The sequence below is a fragment of the Leucopleurus acutus genome, assembly GCF_964270905.1.
Source record: "Leucopleurus acutus genome assembly, chromosome: 4".
Lineage (NCBI taxonomy): Eukaryota > Metazoa > Chordata > Mammalia > Artiodactyla > Delphinidae > Leucopleurus > Leucopleurus acutus.
Window position 1 is genome coordinate 29,951,803 of NC_139146.1, and position 19,512 is coordinate 29,971,314.

The 19,512-nt window shown below is 40.6% G+C and overlaps 1 protein-coding gene across 1 annotated transcript in view; it reads right to left on the bottom strand.

The window, feature by feature from the left end:
* Positions 1-19,512, bottom strand: part of EGF (epidermal growth factor) — a 94,052-nt gene that overhangs the window by 12,039 nt on the left and 62,501 nt on the right. Inside the window, exons 14-20 of the mRNA XM_082838534.1 lie at positions 17,989-18,156; positions 17,137-17,286; positions 13,951-14,070; positions 9,712-9,828; positions 8,555-8,680; positions 4,906-5,028; positions 3,141-3,285 (exon numbers count right to left, since the gene is read on the bottom strand). Of these exons, the coding sequence (XP_082694660.1) occupies positions 3,141-3,285; positions 4,906-5,028; positions 8,555-8,680; positions 9,712-9,828; positions 13,951-14,070; positions 17,137-17,286; positions 17,989-18,156 (949 nt within the window). The remainder of the gene's footprint in view (positions 1-3,140; positions 3,286-4,905; positions 5,029-8,554; positions 8,681-9,711; positions 9,829-13,950; positions 14,071-17,136; positions 17,287-17,988; positions 18,157-19,512) is intronic.

Genomic DNA, 19,512 nt, shown 5'->3' on the forward strand with positions numbered 1-19,512 from the left:
GTTGCTTCCATGTCCTGCCTATTGTAAATTGTGCTGCAATAAACATTGTGGTACATGACTTTTTTGAATTATGGTTTTCTCAGGGTGTATGCTCAGTAGTGGGATTGCTGGGTCATATGGTAGTTCTATTTTTAGTTTTTTAAGGAACCTCCATACTGTTCTCCATAGTGGCTGAACCAATTCACATTCCCACCAGCAGTGCAAGTGTTCCCTTTCCTCCACACCCATTCCAGCATTTATTGTTTGTAGATTTTTTGATGATGGCCATTCTGATGGGTGTGAGATGATATCTCATTGTAGTTTTGATTTGCATTTCTCTAATGATTAGTGATGTTGAGCATCCTTTCATGTGTTTGTTGGCAATCTGTATATCTTCTTTGGAGAAATGTCTGTTTAGGTCTTCTGCCCATTCACAACCCTTTTTTCATGAAACATTTCACAGCACTGTTGTTGGAGAACTTGGGCTGAAGAAGACCTGCCCCATAGGGTGTGGGTTGGTTCAAAGACAAACCAGAATGAATGAGGACCTCTTCTGTGCTCAGGAGGTTTGGGGTCCTCTGAGAATCCCCAGAGTGGGGAATCTGTGAGGAGGACCTTGGGTGTGGAGACTTCCAGTTCCCACATCCTCTGCATCCCCGGGGCAGCCAGTGGGTCTTGCATCTGAGGGGAGCTTTCGTTGCCTCCAAACAAGGAAGGAAGTGCATTCCTTTATTAACGTGCTCACAACGTTAAGCACACTCTGTGTGGAATGATGCCTGTGAAGTGTTTCTAATAAAAGCTGGACTGGGAAGCACTCCTTGGAGTTGTGTTATTATGGAATTAAAAAACTACAAGGTGAGGTCATTGGGGCGGGGAAGGAGGGAAGGGTTGGACATCTGATTAAACCACACTTTTATTAAATATAGAATTCAAAAACAAAGTTATGATCCAGATTAATGGGAACTCTGGTGATATTTTAAATGCTGCTTTTGATTAAAGGTCCTTAAATTTAAGTGTTAGATCTCGCTTAATTGTCATTTTGGAGCAACTCGTGTTTGAAACATTATTAGGGGAATATGATATATTCATCAGGATTTAATGACAGAAAGGAAAGCAGTGTGCTAAAGAGTTCACAAATCATTTAATGAATTGCTGCTATGAGGGCCAAATGAAATTAACGTGCTGACTGCAATAGGCAACCCTGCAGTACCCTTCTTCTTATTATAATGTCCTCTTTTTTTTTTAAACAACTTTATTGGAGTATAATTGCTTTACAATGGTGTGTTAGTTTCTGCTTTATAACAAAGTGAATCAGTTATACATATACATATATCCCCGTATCTCTTCCCTCTTGTATCTCCCTCCCTCCCACCCTCCCTATCCCACCCCTCTAGGTGGTCACAAAGCACCGAGCTGATCTCCCTGTGCTATGCAGCTGCTTCCCACTAGCTATCTACTTTACATTTGGTAGTGTATATATGTCCATGCCACCCTCTCACTTCATCCCAGCTTCCCCTTCCCCTTCCCCATGTCCTCAAGTCCATTCTCTACATCGGAGTCTTTATTCCTGTCCTGCCCTAGGTTCATTAGAACCATTTTTTTTTTTTTAGATTCCATATATATGTGTTAGCATATGGTATTTGTTTTTCTCTTTCTGACTTACTTCACTTTGTATGACAGACTCTAGGTCTATAATGTCTTTAATAACCCAAAGTTAAAGTATCAGAGAGAAACACAAACCATTGCTAGGACACTTGTTTTCATAATTCCATTATCTGTAACAACAAGAAGCCAGGAACAGGTAAAAACAATTTGATTCTTATTATCAAAATCAAGGATGATTATCATTAAGTACTAAATTTATCTTAGGTTAGAAAATCACAGCATGAAATATGACTATGAAAGCAGATTTCTATTAGAACTGAGTCATTTTTGCTAATATTCATGAGCATTTTTCACTGTTTGTGTCAGGCTGATGTGATTTATAATGAAAGGCCATTTACTTTGTCACAGAATATAACTTATTCTTCTTATAATTTAGACTATGTTTCTGCTGATTATTAGCGATAAAATAATCAAAGCCTCTAAGCTCATAGCATCTATTCATGAGGATCGAAGTATTTCATCATTCCTTCACTAGGCACAGAGAAAATTATCAATGAGTCAGGAGTCCAGCCATAGGAGACCTATTCATTTTTCAGTATCTATCAATTCCCTCCGATTGCCTTCAAATTATGAAAATAATTAAAAGTAAGATTTGATACAAAACTAGATCTTCTGGGTGTGGTTTTTACTAAAAACTGAGGGCCATGGTTTCTGAGTGAGTGCGGTGGGAACACCTCATAGTTCCAGGGCTTCCTTGAACCCTCTCTTCAGGTTGACACTTAGCCCACTGAAACCATCACAGGGACAAAAGCAGAGCAAAGGCAGCCATGGTTGCATCCAGCAGTTGTTACCAAACAACAAAAATGTAAACGCCGGGCTTCCCTGGTGGCGCAGTGGTTGAGAGTCCGCCTGCCGATGCAGGGGACACGGGTTCGTGCCCCGGTCCGGGAAGATCCCACATGCCGCGGAGCACCTGGGCCCGTGAGCCATGGCCACTGAGCCTGCGTGTCCGGAGCCTGTGCTCCGCGACGGGAGAGGCTCGCATAACGCAAAAAAAAAAAAAAAAAAAAAAAAAAGTAAATGCCAACTATTAGGAAGTAAAGAAGGAAAAATATGTTAGTTTTGAGCATTGAAGGCAAGAAGTCCAGTGTGAATATATATAACACTTTTTAAAATTCAGAAACATAGCATTGATGCGCTCCATCTATTTGGCAGAAAATAAATCAAAGTTTTAAGAAATTCTCTCAGTTTAATCCCCAGCCTATACCAGTAGTAACATCAAGTTATTTAAATAAGAGGGAAAATAACCAGTTCCTTACATTTAATATTTACCACTAGCACCGGGTTAGGGGCAGGGGGTGGTGAAATATGCAGGAAAGGTGTAATACACACACAGAATTTATATATGTAAATAAAGGGTTACATATATAAATTATCTTTTTCCCTATGGAAACGCCTAATTATAGAAAAATCGCAGTATAAGTTTTCTGAATCTGCTAAAAGTTATGGGCTGCGATATCATATCTCTGTGCCATCAGAAAAATAGCTTGACTTACTTGCAGGCATAGCTGTCGACCGCTTCAAGATACATACACACACCGCCATGGAGGCAGTACCCATCGTGGGATGGGGGACATTCGGGGTAAATATTTCTCCCAGGAGAGCGGCCATCCTCCCTGGGATGAGAGGGTGGAGTTGAGTCTAGAAGAAGCAAAGGCATTTCTTTTACTTTCTGAAGTGATCGGGGTCTTTCAGATATCGATATCAGGAAGTAGTTTCCGTGAACAATTTGTGAGACAGACCAATAGTTGTGATATAGAACAACAGTTTCACTTTCTTAACCAGACCTCGTGTCCTTCACCATGGAGCCAGCCATTCTTTCCTTAGGTGCAGCATTATTTGACATAAAGCATGTTGGAGGCTGTAAGAGAATGGTCAATCCCAAGACCATATGAATTCCGAGTGCAGATCTCATTATAAAAGCACATCCATCATCCAAAAACAGCAGTTAGCTTAAGAGCGTCTCACTGAACAACAGTATCTCTTGATGACTTATAAACCACCTACCGCTACACAGTCCACTACCCCTAGTTTCCTGGGAGTCTCAAAAATTTCTCCCACACGAGACTTTCTTCTAAAAACTATTTAAGTTGTAGGGGAGCCCTCAAAGACAAGATTAGCAACTTTGACAGAAAGGAAATGTTACCATAACAGAGGGGATGCCAAAGTGGGGAAGTCCGTTTTATTGAATGGTTTGCTGCTCTTGAAAAGGAAAACATTAGGTTGTGTAGCTGACTACATAAATGTTAGGAGTCTTTCAGTACCTTTAAGAACAGCAAATTATTTGAGAAAATAATATGCTAAAAAAACAGAGACCCGAGCAAGTGCAGAACCTTCCTTTCTCAGGATGTTTTCTGCTTGCAGAGCTGAGACAGGTAAATAGCTGGCAATGACTTAGCTGACCCTGGCTTCTAGGGTCTATGAAGCCAGCTCCCCTTCTGGGTGCTGATGGTAAGAAGATACTGCTGTTATGGGGGAGGGTTCAGGAAGAAGGAAGCGACAATTATTAACATTTTTTAAAGTTCTGATTCAGATCAAGAAATACTGACTTAAAAAAAATTAAATGCAATTTTATTAAGAATTTCAAATGACATATGTCAAATTTCTAGAATGGAATAGGACCATTTTGAAACTGGAGAGATGGCATAGATGAACACTGATATCCCTTGTAACTCCAACTTTATTTAAAAAAACAGTTCCTCTGCAAGCCATATTCCCCCTTATATAACAAGACGAAATAGTATCTACCTCTTCACTTTGGCAACAGCTATTTCCTAAAGGAATGGGAAAAAAAAATAGTGATTTTGCTACTTCTTTAAGTTCATTAAAAATGGGATTCTATCTTTAGATTAAAATTTTTAAGTTCAGAAAAAGCTTATTTTAAAATCCTTGAAAGTGATTCAAAATGCTAAGAGTCCGGACATCCTCCCCAACCTGTCTAGCCCTGCAGAGCTTTCCCAGCAGCCCCCAAAATCAACACTACAAATCAGGACATTAGCTGCATAGTTAAAGAGAACCACCTGTGTTCCCACCTTTATTGAATTGTGAATAATAAAAAAGGATTTATTCCAGATGCTATTAAATTAAGAAAACTTGGGCCATTTCACATTCTCAACCACAGCATCAATCTAATCAGGAAAGTAAACTCACCAGCCTGATTGAACTGAGTGATTTCTAGAAGCTCTAATGGAAATACACTTGGGTACTGATTTTTTCAGAATCGAGTCCCTCCCCTTGGATCTGGACCACCCACCAACCTACCAGGGCAAATCCGTCCAGGTTCAGATGAGTTGCCAGCACATGTGCAGGTGTAGTTTCCCTCCGTATTTGTACAGGCGGCATTTTCCCCACAGGTGTGCACACCCAGTTGGCACTCATCAATATCTGTCAGGAAAGGGGAGTAGGAAAGAGAAAAGTAGGGTGCAGAGGAGACAGAGGGTGGTATAATTGGAAACCCCAATATTCTGGAAAGGGAGCATCTTCAACTTCTGTCATGCCACATGTTCTCAGAGCTCTATACATTTTTAGATTCAAAAATTCTATTATAAATGTTGGAGAGAGAGATGGACTGGGCCCCTTGGCTCCTTGCCCATGCAGGTAAACTCCTGACATGAGGCTGGAAGTTTTCCTACTGCTTGGAAAGAAAGGAAATTTCCCAGCTCATGTAGCTCAGTGGGAAAGTTGGAGATGGTAAACTATCTCTAGGTAAACATTTAGTAGTTCAGATCATATCAAATTCAACATTTTTGCCTTTTTTTACATAAATATGAACAAAGTCATCACTTTTTTCCCAACTACCCATCTTTTATTTTCTCAGTTACCACCACCCTAACCTTTAGGTCCTTCTTCTCTTCAATTTTCCATTGCTGTAAGAGGAGCAGCCTTACAACACTCCCTGCCTCCCATCTCTCCTCCACTTCTCTCCTAAACACCAGTGCCACATTAATCTTCCCGAACCACATCTCCCGTCACTGCAACACTCGACTCAGATGCCGCCAGTAGTTGTCTGTTTCCTAGAGCTGTGCTGCCTCATATGGTAGCCATCGCCATATGTAGGTACTGAGCACCTGAACTTCAGCTAGTCCACACTGAAATGTACTGTAAGTGTAAAACACACGCCAGATTTTGTGGACGTAGTACCAACTATGAAAGAACATAAAATATATCAGTAATTTTTATATTATGGATAGCTAATGAGAACCAACTGTATAGCACAGGGAACTCTACTCAGTGCTCTGTGGTGACCTAAATAGGAAGGAAATCCAAAAAAGAGGGGATATATGTATACGTATAGCTGACTCACTTTGCTGTACAGCAGAAACTAACACAACACTGTAAAGCAACTATACTCCAATTTTAAAATAATGATGATACTTTTTTATATTGATTATACATTAAGCTGTTAATATTTGGGATATATATTGAATTAAATAAAATATTATTAAAATTAATTTCACCTGTTTCTTTTTGCTTTTTGTAATGTAGCTACAAAAAATTTAAAATTACATATGTGACTGACATTATATTTCTACTGGATGGTGCTGGTCTAGAGAAGTAAAACCCCAATGCCTGACTTTCAGATTCTAGTTTTCCACAAATATAACTCAACTTACCTGTTATGGACTGAATTGCATCTCCCCAAAATTCATATGTTGAAGCCCTAACCCCCAGAGTGACTATATTTGGAGACAGGACCTATAAGGAAGCAATCAAGCTTATATGAAGTCATAAGAGTGAGGCCCTAATCCAACGGGATTGATGTCCTTCTAAGAAGAGGAAGAGATACCAGAGGTATCTCTCTCTCCCTCTCTCACTCTCTCCACAAGCCACAGAGGAAAGGGCAGGTGAGTGTGGAGTAAGAAGGGGGCCGTCTGCAAGCCAGGAAGAGTCCTCACCAGGAACCAAATCTGCCAGCACCTTAATCTGGGACTCCTGGCCTCCAAAACTCTAAGAAAATAAATGTCTGTTGTTTAGGCCACCCAGTCTACACAGTACTTTTAATGGTAGCCAGAGCAGATGGAGACATCACCTTGCCAGACTCAGTTTCTGTTCTCCTTCACACAAGTATAGACACACAGTCTATACTTAAGGCTCTAGGCTTTTCTCTACCCCCCCCCCAATAAGACCTGTGATATGTTCATGCCTGCAGTGCTCCCCACTCCTTCACATTACTGCATAATAAAAATGTACTTATGCCCCCAGTTCCATCCAAAACGATACTTCCTCCATGAAGTCTTTCCCAATACCTCAAACAGATATGTCTACCGGTTCTGAACTTCCACTTAGTTTTTACTTCTCTTATGATGCATACCTTTCTTCACCACTTATCACAGCTGCATTTCTTTTAGATCATGTTCTCCATGTAAGCAAGGACTGCCTTCCTCATCTTGGCATTCCTCACAGATCCCAGCTCTGTGTCTTTGCACTAATAGGGGTCAATTAAATATTTGCCACATTGAATCACTAACCTGAATAGCCCAAAGGGAGTCTTTTTTTTTTTTTTTAAACTGACATCCTACTGCAATCTCTATGAACCATCACCTTGAGAATGAGAGAGAAGCAAAAACAATGATGTACTGTTGGCCAAGAAACACAGTTACTCTTAAGAATAACAACAACAGTTTTATATAGCACTTATTGTGTGCCGGGCATGGTTCAAAGCACTGTATCTACTACATCTCTATATCTACTGTATATACATGGGGCTGGGGGGCAGTGCGGAGAACAAGAACAAGCTCAGGGCTTCCATGTGGCCCGAGACGCCATGCCAACCAGGCAGGCTGGGCCATGACACTCTGCTCCATGGATGGAGATGTGTGAGTAACAGAGTGAGAATCAAGAGTATAATGAGTTTAAACATCCAAGAAAGTATACCTTCCTTTTTCTTCAAAGTAAATTAAATATAAAGCCTGTTTGTCTAAATTATCTAGGAGCCTGCTTAATTAGAGCAGTGACATTTTCCCAATTGACAGCCAAATATGTGCTGAAAAGAGTCTTTACAGATGTCTGTGGACTCCACAAAACTAATCTGATAAACGTCTGATTTAAACCAACCAGGTCCAGAAAATTGGTAGTTATGACTGATATTTCATCTTTAACCTCAACATGTGCGAGAAAGCAATGCCATTTTAGTTTGCTATCAAGGCATCTGCCCCTCACAGCGAAAAGATTTTTATGTTTTCAGAAGGAAAGGAAAATACTGAAAGAGACATGTTAAAGCCCCATAAAACATGAGATAACTATTTTACCGGGCCAAGATGGCTTCAGGCAGGTCTTCACTTGTACCGTGACATTGTGTTACACCTGGAACGGTACATGACACCCACTAGGTGAACTCCCAACCCAGCAAGCCACACCCAGACCTTGGCAGAGGATGGTGATTATGAAAGAGGTCTTAATCATTCCTTGCTTGATTCTAAATGTCAACGGCTTGAACTTATCAAGAGCCAGCTGTGAGCCCTTTCACAGAACCACGCCTCCTTCCCTTTACACACAGCCGTGACCTCCAACAAACCCACATCAGCCCTGCAGTTCACCACGGTTCAATTGCCAAATTCAGTGATAAAGAAAATGCTGTCCAGTTCCCCCCATGATGGCTCGAGGTGTGGAGTTATCGATGAGGCACTGATGTCACTCAACCCCTGGAGAAAGAATTAGAAAGGCAGAGGGGAAAACAGCCTCTGCAGAGTGTAGAAGCTGACTAGTGCGGTCATGGCCGAAGGGCACGAAATTGACTATTTACCCCAAACTGAAATATGTCAGTTTGAACAGATCACACAACTCCTCTTTTAGTCTTAACATGTGTGTCAGCGCAATTCTCTCCTGTCTTTTCTTGGCCCGCCACACCCAGTGTTTGGTGATTCTCCAAGGCCTGCCTTCACCCTTGGCCCCCTGCACACAGCTCTCTTACCGAGGCAGTGGATCCCATCTCCCTGGTAGCCTTCTGAGCACCGGCAGACATGGCCACCTTCAGTATTGATGCACTTGGAGGAGGTGGGAGGGCAAACTGAGATACCCATCTGACATTCATCTATATCTGTGGGCAAAATGTTGAGCTAGTGAAATACATAGGCAATCATGGTATAAAGGAAAAGAGTAGGAAAGGATAGTATAATCTTACATACAATCATCCAGCCATTTACAGGTACTGCTTGCAAACGTGATGCAAACCCCCCATCTTGGACTTAAAGTTCATTTCTGAATCAATTTTTACAGATTTCTCAGTGTTTCATTAGTGTAAGTAAATCACTTTGTGCCAGAGTTTCAGACCATAAGAACATTTACAATAATGGCTATCAATGTAAAATAGTAACCCATCCAGCAAAACCTATTTAATAAACTAAAACTTATGACCTAAGCCTTTGGGGTGGGGGGGAAAGCTGTGTTTTTATTGGAATTGGGGAGTTTATAAATTTGACTTGAACTCAAATTCATGCTTTTAAAGCTAATTATAAATTCTTCTCCTTGGGGCTTCCCTGGTGGCGCAGTGGTGAAGAATCCGCCTGCCAATGCAGGGGACACAGGTTTGAGCCCTGATTCGGGAAGATCCCACATGCCGTGGAGCAACTAAGCCCATGCGCCACAACTACTGAGCCTGTGCTCTATAGCCCACGAGCCACAACTACTGGGCCCACGTGCCACAACTACTGAAGCCCACGTGCCTAGAGCCTGTGCTCCGCAGCAAGAGAAGCCACTGTGATGAGAAGCCCGTGCACCGCGATGAAGAGTAGCCCCCGCTCGCAAAGACTAGAGAGTCTGCGTGCAGCAACAAAGACCCAACACAGCCAAAAATAAAGTAAATGAAATAAATATTTTTAAAAAATCAATTATATTAAAAAAATTCTTCTCCTTAATGTTAATTGTCTATATCATGGAATTTTAATATAACTCAATGTAATATAACAATATGTTATGTTTCTTATTTTCTATTCATACACCCATTACCTTTTTAGCTAATATCAAATAATGTATTCAATCCTGAGGGAGATTTTGAATCAGTATGATCTGAGAGAATGTTTCTGATTCACTATTTTCCAGATATTGTGTGTATTTGGATTTTGCTCTTACCAGAACACAGTTTTCCATCTCCAGCAAATCCTTTCAAACACCGACACGTGACATTCTCTCCCTCTGAAACACACCAAGCCTGTGTACTGCATCCCAAGGCACTACAGTCATCATCATCTGCAAACAGCGAGAACCCCACAGGATTATTTCCAGACCTCAGAGAAGAAAATGGACTTCAATGTTTTGCATTCTACCGAAAATTCCAGTACTTCCTTTCTCAAGTTCTGGGGCAGGTTAACCTCCAAATAGAAACACTGTGCTGATCTGTAAGCTATATCTATATTAAAGGATCCACAAACCATATGTTTCTGTTTACATGCTCTCAACAAATCTTTAGTCTTAAAGAATTATGTGGTGTTCAAAGACCCCCGTGTGAACTTATTTATAATTTTTTAAAGCATTTGCAAATTTGAACTATACAATTTCTAGGACTAAATGGACTCAAACTTCAAAAATTGTATTGCTTTATTTGAGAATTCCCAACCGTTGTGACATACAAAAGGGGTCAATATATTCTTATCTCTCAAAGATACGCAACTAATATGTAGCAAGTAGATCTGTGTACCAACATGGCAAAGAGATTTAACCATAAAAAGATTTATTGTCAATTTACTAAAATTATGTTTGATATATAATAGAATGTATATGTCAAAATGTATGTTTATTATCAAGATTTATGCCGTGACTTGCAAACCTCAAGGCACTTTTTTTTTTTTCAAATTTATTATTTTTGGCTGTGTTGGGTCTTTGTTACTGTGTGCGGGCTTTCTCTAGTTGCGGCAAGCGGGGGCTACTCTTCGTTGCAGCGCGCAGGCTTCTCATTGCGGTGGCTTCTCTTGTTGCAGAGCATGGGCTCTAGATGCATGGGCTTCAGTAGTTGTGGCACACAGGCTTAGCTGCTCTGTGGCATGTGGGATCTTCCCGGACCAGGGCTCGAACCCATGTCTCCTGCATTGGCAAGCGGATTCTTAACCACTGCACCACCAGGGAAGCCCCACCTCAAAGCACTTTTACAGAGTCATGAACCATACAAACTAAATGCTGTAAAAGGATCATTTCATTTCGTACTCCAATGAAATGCAAATGCCCCAGAAGACAGAGTTGCCTTTTGAGCCATAAACATGAGCAAGATTTTTTTTTTTTCCTTTAGCTACTTATGCATATAATCATTCTCCAAATGCCTCCTCTCTGTTGGAGTTGGGGGTACCTGACATACCACAGTAGGACATAAACTATCTTCTGTCTTTTCACTGGTAAATTTGCTCATCTGAGTATAGAAGAGGTCAAGAAACCCTCCAAAGTTGCCCATAAATTAAAGAAAGTTAAATGATCTAAATAGGAGTCAGGTGCCATGTGAATGCAGACATCAGCTAATGGCGTTTGATTTGCTTAGCTATTTGAGTGAGAAGATTGTTCTTGTGGGAACACGGGCCTTTCATGTTTGCTTGGTCACCTCCTGTCACTCATGACTCTTGGAGATGGATAAGTTCAGACTAAATCAATTATCCATTGGATTCAGCATTTATTTGGAAGACTAGCTCCCAAATCACAAGGCTGTTCAGAGTATATGGTGGACAGCATCAAATTACCCAAGACATTTTAAATCACTTGCGGAATTATCTTAAATTAACATATGATTCAGGATTTATTTGGTAACTTGCAAACCCCGAGGCAGCTTTGCATACTGAAAAGCAATGGCTGTGCAGTTGCAGGAGGGATGAGCCACAGCCAAAGCTCCTTCTGCCACAAACTAAGCTCCACAAGGAAGGCACTTATGCTTCACGTGCCTCTTCTCTAAAACGCAGATGACAGTTTCTGTCCAGTCTACTTCACATGGTTGTTGTAAGCACTTGAAGAAGAAGTGATTTTTAAAAGAATCTTCTGAGAACTATAAAATATTTTATCTACATATCTAGATAAGAATGATAAAGAAGAAGAGTATTGTGACAGCCTGAATCAGAATTAGCCTTACCACGCTAGAAAAGACTCTGGGGTCTGTTTGTAAAATTAACAAAATTAATTCATTTTGAAGTACCTACTATGTGCCAGAGCCTTATGAGGGCCCAAAATACGGTGGTGGAGAACATAGACAAGGGCTCTGTTTTCTTACATGATTATTTATTGAAGTATAGGTGTAATAAGCACAATCAACAAAAAGTACTAGGTTCCAAGAGAGCTGAAACAACTCTCGCCTCACCTGGTCAGGAGACTAGGAAAGGCTTGCTGAGAAAGAGCATATTAAGCTGAGATCTGAAGGATACACAGGACTTGGGGAGGTGGGGTTAGAAAGAGCACTGTAGGCCGAGAAAACAACACCCGCATGTTATAGGCAAGGCCCAGGTAATGGAAGCAGGCCGTAGAAAGCTGGGGATAGAAGGGCACAAACTGAGGCTGGTGAGGTGGGTACAGGCTAGTTTCTCCAGGGCTCAACAGGCTACGTTAAGAATTTTACATTTTATTCATGAATTTAGAAGAATTCGTGATTTTAGTGAATTTGACAATGAAACTTTTTAGGATTGAACCTCTTTGCCATGTTGTACACAGATCTGCTTACTCCATGTGACTCTGTGTCTTTGGAGAATAAAAAGATATGGACCTAAAATCTAACATAAAGTTTTCAATTTCTTTTTAGTATAGATACTTGTTTGAAATGAAATTTCACAACAAAATATAAATAAGACCCCTTTGCCTAACACAGGTAGAACTAAAACTTTACAGGCTAAGACAAAATAGAACACAATCCAGGGAGGGAAAGACGAGGTGATCTTCACCAAGACATTTATTCCGCACGAGGCAGAGTACCGTCTCCAGGCATGAAGCCAAACACAGCCTGTTATATATGTATTCCAAATCTTTAGCCATTTTGTCACCCCCCCATGCCACCCACGTGGCCTAATTTACTGTCTGTCATTCACCTTGGTCTTTGAGTCCCCCAAACATTAGCCTTTCAAAATATCCTCTGTGAACCTCTAGGGATCCCTAGTGACTTTGAAAAGGTTCTCTATACTGCTAATATATATTATGTATATTGTTTCATTCTACCACATTGTCTCCACATCTGACTATGACCTTGGAGGCTGGGGCTATATTTAGCTAAATATGGTATCACCAGCATTTAGCACGGTGTATGGCAAACAAATAGTCACCAAATGAATAATATTCCTAACATGACCATGTTTCCAGTCATTCTTTTCTTGATATGAATTAATTACTTGGTCATAATTTTCAAAATCTTTGGTCGGGTCACGAACTTCACATATCTTAGTTTTCAAATCTGTAAAATGATTGTGATAAGGGTCAAATTAGAGGATATACTTAAAGGACCTTGTAAACTCTAAAGCTCTGTAAAAATTATTATTACTAAAAATATTCACCTCTTTGTATTTTATCAAAAATCACACTGATAAAATCCTCTAAGAAGGGGTAAGAGGTCCCAGGGCCTCGAAAATTGTAGTTTGCTGACCACAAAAGCTGTGGTTAAGTGTATATAATGCCCTAATGTGGAGTTCTCAAATTTATTTTTAGCCACATAGTGTTAAAATTAAGTCTCACTCCGAAATATAAATAAATAAAATGCTTCAAAGCAGAGCTGCACTGATTGAAAGGCAGAGACTTAGCATGAAGAAGAGGTGGGGTTTGCAGAAGCTTTAGGGCTGAGCTAAGCCCAGTTTGAAAACCACTGGCTTCATGAGTGAACACAGACTCTAAAAGAATTAGGTTCCCTAAAGTCGTTACATACTGAATAAATTATTTAGCATTTTGCTGATAAATGGGCAATATATTATAGAAGAAAAAAAAAATCTAACATTTGCTGTTTGTGGACTTTCTGGAGCAGCTGAAGCAACCAGCCTATATTTGCTTATCAGCTACCATCTGCTTTTCACACTGACAGAAGTAAAGCTAAATGGGCCAAACACCAAAAATACTAGGCATGGATGGGGATACACCCAAATCTGTCCTGGCCTATTTTTCACTTTTTTTTCCAAGTTAGATTTCTTCATAAAAGATTCAGTCCAACGACCCTCAATGAGTAAAGTTCATGTCCAGTCTAATATGGGAGCCATCTTCCTCAGATAAACCATTCAGAAGAGAAGGACCAAAGCTTGAGTCCAAAGTTTGTCTTTGTTAGCTTTGTGTAGATTTAGTCAACATTAAGTTAGAGAGTTCATTCAGAATTTCTAATTAGTAGGATGGAAATTATTGGAACCAAAGCTGTATTGGAGAACTCATTATTCATACCTGACACCATGATTTCAGCCACTAGCATATGCTGAGGTTCTGTAATATTATCTTCAAGCTCTCTACTGCTGGGTAAGATGTCCAACGGTATTACTCCATTACTCAGATCTGCTCCACTACCTATTGAAGGCCAACGGATACAATTAATTTACCTTTTGTGATTCAAGAAATGTTTGAGTTAATTTATATTTATGGCTGTTTGTGTGAGTTCAGACTCTTTCTTAGAGTCGGAGGATTCAGAAAAACTGCCAGGGTCTCGGTGGCTTAGAAAACCTTCTCTGCTACAGTACACCCTCTCAGCTTCACTCCATGCACTTATAATTGAGGGTGGGGAGAGCCAGAATGGAAGAAAGACAGGACTCTTCTTGGTACTGGCAAAAACAGTCAAAGTAGAATACCAAACTCCTTATGAACATAATCAGCTCATAATCACTGCTCGCCATTACTGAGGACAAATTAGTGAGATGATCTCCCCAACCTGCCTTTCATATATACCCCTTCTCCTTTAAGCTGCTTATAATATTTATTTTAGCCTGATTTTGCCAGTATTTAGAAATGTGGAAGGGCATAAACAAGCTATAATTTAACATAGGCATGGGACCCATGCAACTCCCCAGAACATGGAAGAAGTGGATCCCCTAAAAGACTGTGTATCCTCTAAGTGCGGGCCGTGGATCCCTGGGGTCTCACTGCATGGCATCTAGAAGGTCAAAACTATTTTCATAAAAGGCAAATAACTGTATTGTTATTTTCACTGTCAACATTGATGAGCGATGGGGCAAAAGCAGACATGGGTGAAAGTGTGGCGCTTTAGCGTGAATCGTCATGATACTAGTAGCATGTTCTCTACTGTGGTCATGTTCTTCACAGCCACATACACACACACACACACACACACACACACACACTCACACTCCAGTTTCACCTTTAAAAGCCCATGATGGAGCAGTAAAATTACTAATTTTTAAAACTCTTGACCATAGACTACCTGGCTCTTTAATCTTCTGCGTAATGAAATGGGAAGCAACACATAAAACACTGTGCACACACTGAAGCTGGAGGAAAGGCACCTGTGAACTCTCAGAGATACGAGCTAAAACTAGGCTCTTTTTTTTTCATTGAACATGATTTTTACCTGAAAGAATGTTTGATAAACTATGTCATTAACATTTGGGGATTTGATATTTTCTCAACAATGAATGAAGTGATGCTGTCACTTCAAGGAAAATTAGCTCACGGTGCTTGTTGCCAGTAATAAAATTTAAGCTTTCAAGTGGAAAGTAGAATTCTGGAAAATTTTCCACAAAAAAATTTTAACAAAATCCAGACACACAAAGACTTTTCTGATGAGTTTGATAATAATAATTAGTTAATGTTATTGTAGGTATATTAATGTGATATTTGGCAGACTTGTGTAACTCAGTCAATCAATATTTTTAAATGACCAAAACATGATGCAACAAAATCATGCATGGCGAAAGATCCACTCAAAGTACAAAACAGAACACTGGGTTTTAACACAGCAGAGGACAAAATGTTCATTGATATGGCTTCAGATTCAACATTGCAACTAACTCTAAGAAACTACCACCTGTCTAGTTCTGATATATATAATATCAAAAGAAGATATACAAAAAAGTCCTCTGAAAAGGCTATTAAGCAATCTTCCCTTTTCCAGCTCCGTGTGTGTCTGATTTTCTTCATAGGCTTCAAACAAAACAACACACCAACAGCTTTAACAGAGGGGCAGGTGGGAGAATCTGGCTGCCCTCTATTAAGTCAGATATTAAAGATATACACGTAAAACAACGCCATTCTTCTTACTACATAGTTTTGTTTGGAAAAATAGAGTTATTTCATTTATTTTCATAAAAACATGTTCACATATAATGGAATATTACTGTAACTTTAATAGAGATATTAAAAATTTTAGTCTTAATTTCTAATACCATAAATCTTGATAAATATAACCCACACAAACAAAGACTCGAGTTTTTCAATCATTTTTAAGAGTGTAAAAAGGCTCCGAAACCAAAAAGATTGAGAACTGTTATCCTAAGGCAACAATTGGTAGAAAGTTCAGAAAATCCAAGCTATTCAATTCTGGTCCATGGATAAATTAATCCATTTATTTGCTGTCAATGTCACCTAACATATCATGCCTATTGGATAAATATGAATTTTTAAAAAACATCTAAAATAAAATTTAAGTTCTCTTTGGTATAAGGTATCAAGAGATGAATCCAAATACAACTTACCTGTTTGGATGCACATTCAAGGGAAGTAAATCAGTACTACTGTTTACATGTCATATTAGATCTCTTCCCTCAAAGTCACGTTTAGCTTTTTGTTTTGTTTTGCTGTACGCGGGCCTCTCACTGCTGTGGCCTCTCCTGTTGCGGAGCACAGGCTCCGGACACGCAGGCTCAGCGGCCATGGCTCACGGGCCCAGCCGCTCCGCGGCACGTGGGATCCTCCCGGACCGGGGCACGAACCCGTGTCCCCTGCATCGGCAGGCGGACTCTCAACCACTGCGCCACCAGGGAAGCCCTACGTTTAGTTTTTAAAAACGTGGATCACAAGCCTTGTCGAGCTGGATTCCCTACACCTGTTTGGTATCCTAACCTTATTTATTACAAAGGACTTTGCTTTTCATATAAAGACAGTCATGTGGCAGGGGGTTTATATATGACTACCTCTAAAATCGAGGCCATAAAACCTCTAAACAAAATGTCTTTGAACCTTCCCTGAATTGGTAAAATACTGGCATTTATTTCCAAGGATGGGCTACTCCACCAAAAATGGGGGCCTGGAGCACTGGAACTTAAGACTTGGAATATGATCTTTTGTTCATTAATTTTACAGCTAGAAGAAGTCAATTGAATTTAGTTTGTAATGAGGAGGCCAAACTCATCGGTGGGGGGGGGGGTGGGGGTGGAAGACAGCTTGGCATCGCTAAAAGCAAGGGAGCTTTTAAGAATACAAAATATTAAAAATTAGCACAAGCATAAAAATCAATGTAGGACAATATCCCTGAGCTAAAGTAAGACAATTTGGCCACATGGTTTATCATATTACCTGCCAATATCTGACGGCCATAGTTTATCATATTACCTGCCAATATCTGACGGCCATAGTTTATCATATTACCTGCCAATATCTGATGGCCATAGTTTATCATATTACCTGCCAACATCTGATGGCCGTTCAGAGCCAGACACGTTCTTCCATCTGGAGCTTTCACGAAACCTTCACGACACAAACACTGAGCAGTTCCAAACCTCTCTTCGCAAATATGTTCACAGCCTCCGTTTTGATGTAAGCAGGCATCTGCTCCTAGCAGAGAGGAGGTACATTCACAGATGGGCTTGGAGATGAAAAGGTGTAAAATCAGTGTACAGCTTTGGGAGAAAGAAACTGTCTAAATGGAGCTGTTTATATCAAGAGCTATTTCAGAAGAGCTCCTATAAAGAGCCACTGGTTCTAAGATAAGCTCAGAATGTGATTACCTTAGGAGTATTGAGTTTAGCCAGTACCTTTGTTCAAAAAGCTATTTGGGAAGAGAGGACTCCTATTTCCTGACTTATAGTCTAGTCAGACTGACAAAGGGTGATTCAGAAAGAAGAGTTATTGTGGGAAACTAAGTGTCTTTTCCATCTGCTTACCTACTCCTGGCTGAGGCTCACTCACTTGCATTCTCAGGAGGTGGGGAAAAGCCCAGTGTAGGCAGAAGCTTCCACTGCGGGTTTCTAAATCGCTCCCCCCACCCATCCCTGCCCCTGCCCTTAGTGCCTTTAACCCAAAAGTCTTTGAAAAGAAGCAAATAAGTAAAAGCTACTCAGGAGGAGAAAAGTTGAGGTTGGAGGGATAAAGCCCAAACTTACTACCAGACTATCTTAGTTTAAACGAAATCCAAATCTCAGGAGATCTTAACATCTACCCAAATTAGTGAGAAGTGCAACACACACCCCCTTCCCTGCCGTCAAACAATTAAAATAGTTGCAGATGCCAGTCAAAGAAAGACTGTGTCCAGTGTACCTGGTTTTGCCAATGGATGAACTACAACCAGTGATGAGGGCTTCAGCATGCTGCCTCGGAGACGTACCCTATTTTTGCCAGTCCTCTTGTTCACCCTTATTACCGATGGCATAGCCCAATCAGAGAACCACAAATGATCCTCAAACACAGCCACAGCAAATGGGTGACCTGGAAGCAGTTGAGATCCATTATAAACATCTTGTCTTTGCCATGAATAGTTTTAAAAGGACAAGGCCTGAAACATATACCCAATTCCTACACTAAGTCAATTCTTTAATACAGCTGCTAAGCAATGTATGAGCCACTTCCTTGAGCCACCTACATCAAGGAGAGTCCACATGATGAGGGAACCTCTTCTTAGAATGGGAGCCTGGTGGTATGAAGTCCTAGCAAAGCCCATGGTCATCGAGCATTCAGAGAGTGGGAGAATGTGGGTGACTGACATAATACCACCAATAAGAAGAGGACCAGAGCTTCCCTGGTGGCTCAGTGGTTGAGAGTCCGCCTGCCGATGCAGGGGACATGGGTTCGTGCCCCGGTCCGGGAGGATCCCACATGCCGCGGAGCGGCTGGGCCCAGTAAGCCATGGCTGTGGAGCCTGTGTTCCGCAATGGGAGAGGCCACAACAGTGAGAGGCCCGTGTACCGCAAAAAAAAAAAAAGAAGGCGACCAGGGCAGGAACGTTTCCATGTTCAGTGATTCTGTCACTATTTATAGACTAAACAACTTGACTGGGTAAGTTGGGTACGTTATTTTACTCCTCTTTGTCTTAGGTTCCTTGTCTTTTGAATGGCAGTAATAAGTAGTAGACTAAATTTACAGGTTGCTGTAAATTGAGATTTTTACAACATTTTAAAAATCTAAGGTAATTGAATAACAGCCTCCTCAAATTCCCATCTCCACCAATACATTTCCTTTCCTCTCTCTCCTCTTAACTAAAATTAGTCCATTGACTGTGCTCCTGCCTTCTCTAGGACCTTGTTCTGTCAATTACTCCTTTCATTTACATTAATTCTCTTCTATTCTCTTCATCTTACCAGCTTCTTTCCCTTAGCTGATTAATATGTTCAGGTCTCTCCTATCTTAATTCCCTCATCCCCTTGACCCCTCTAACTTCTTTTTGTCTCTTTCCTTCCCTTCTCAGACAAGTTTTTTGGAAGTTATTTATTACCTGCTGCTTCCATTTTCATGGCTCCAATCAACCCCTAAGTGGCCTCTTCTGATCCTACCTCAACTAAACCCACCTCTCCATGCCACTGAAACTGCTCTGATAAGATATTCCAGTATTTAGTAAGCTGGGAAATGTTTTAATATACTATCTCAAGTGGTTAGAGGCCAAAGCTAAGGACCCCTAGGTTTGGAAGCTTTTATCACATCCAGTCACATTCCCCAGGCCAGTCTTTTTGCTAATGAAAAATGGATTTGGTGGATTAGGGTGAATGTCTCCCCCTACTGGCAGCAAACTCAAACGATTTTTCCCAGTGTAATGAATCTCCACCCATCATTATTGACCAGGGCCATTAA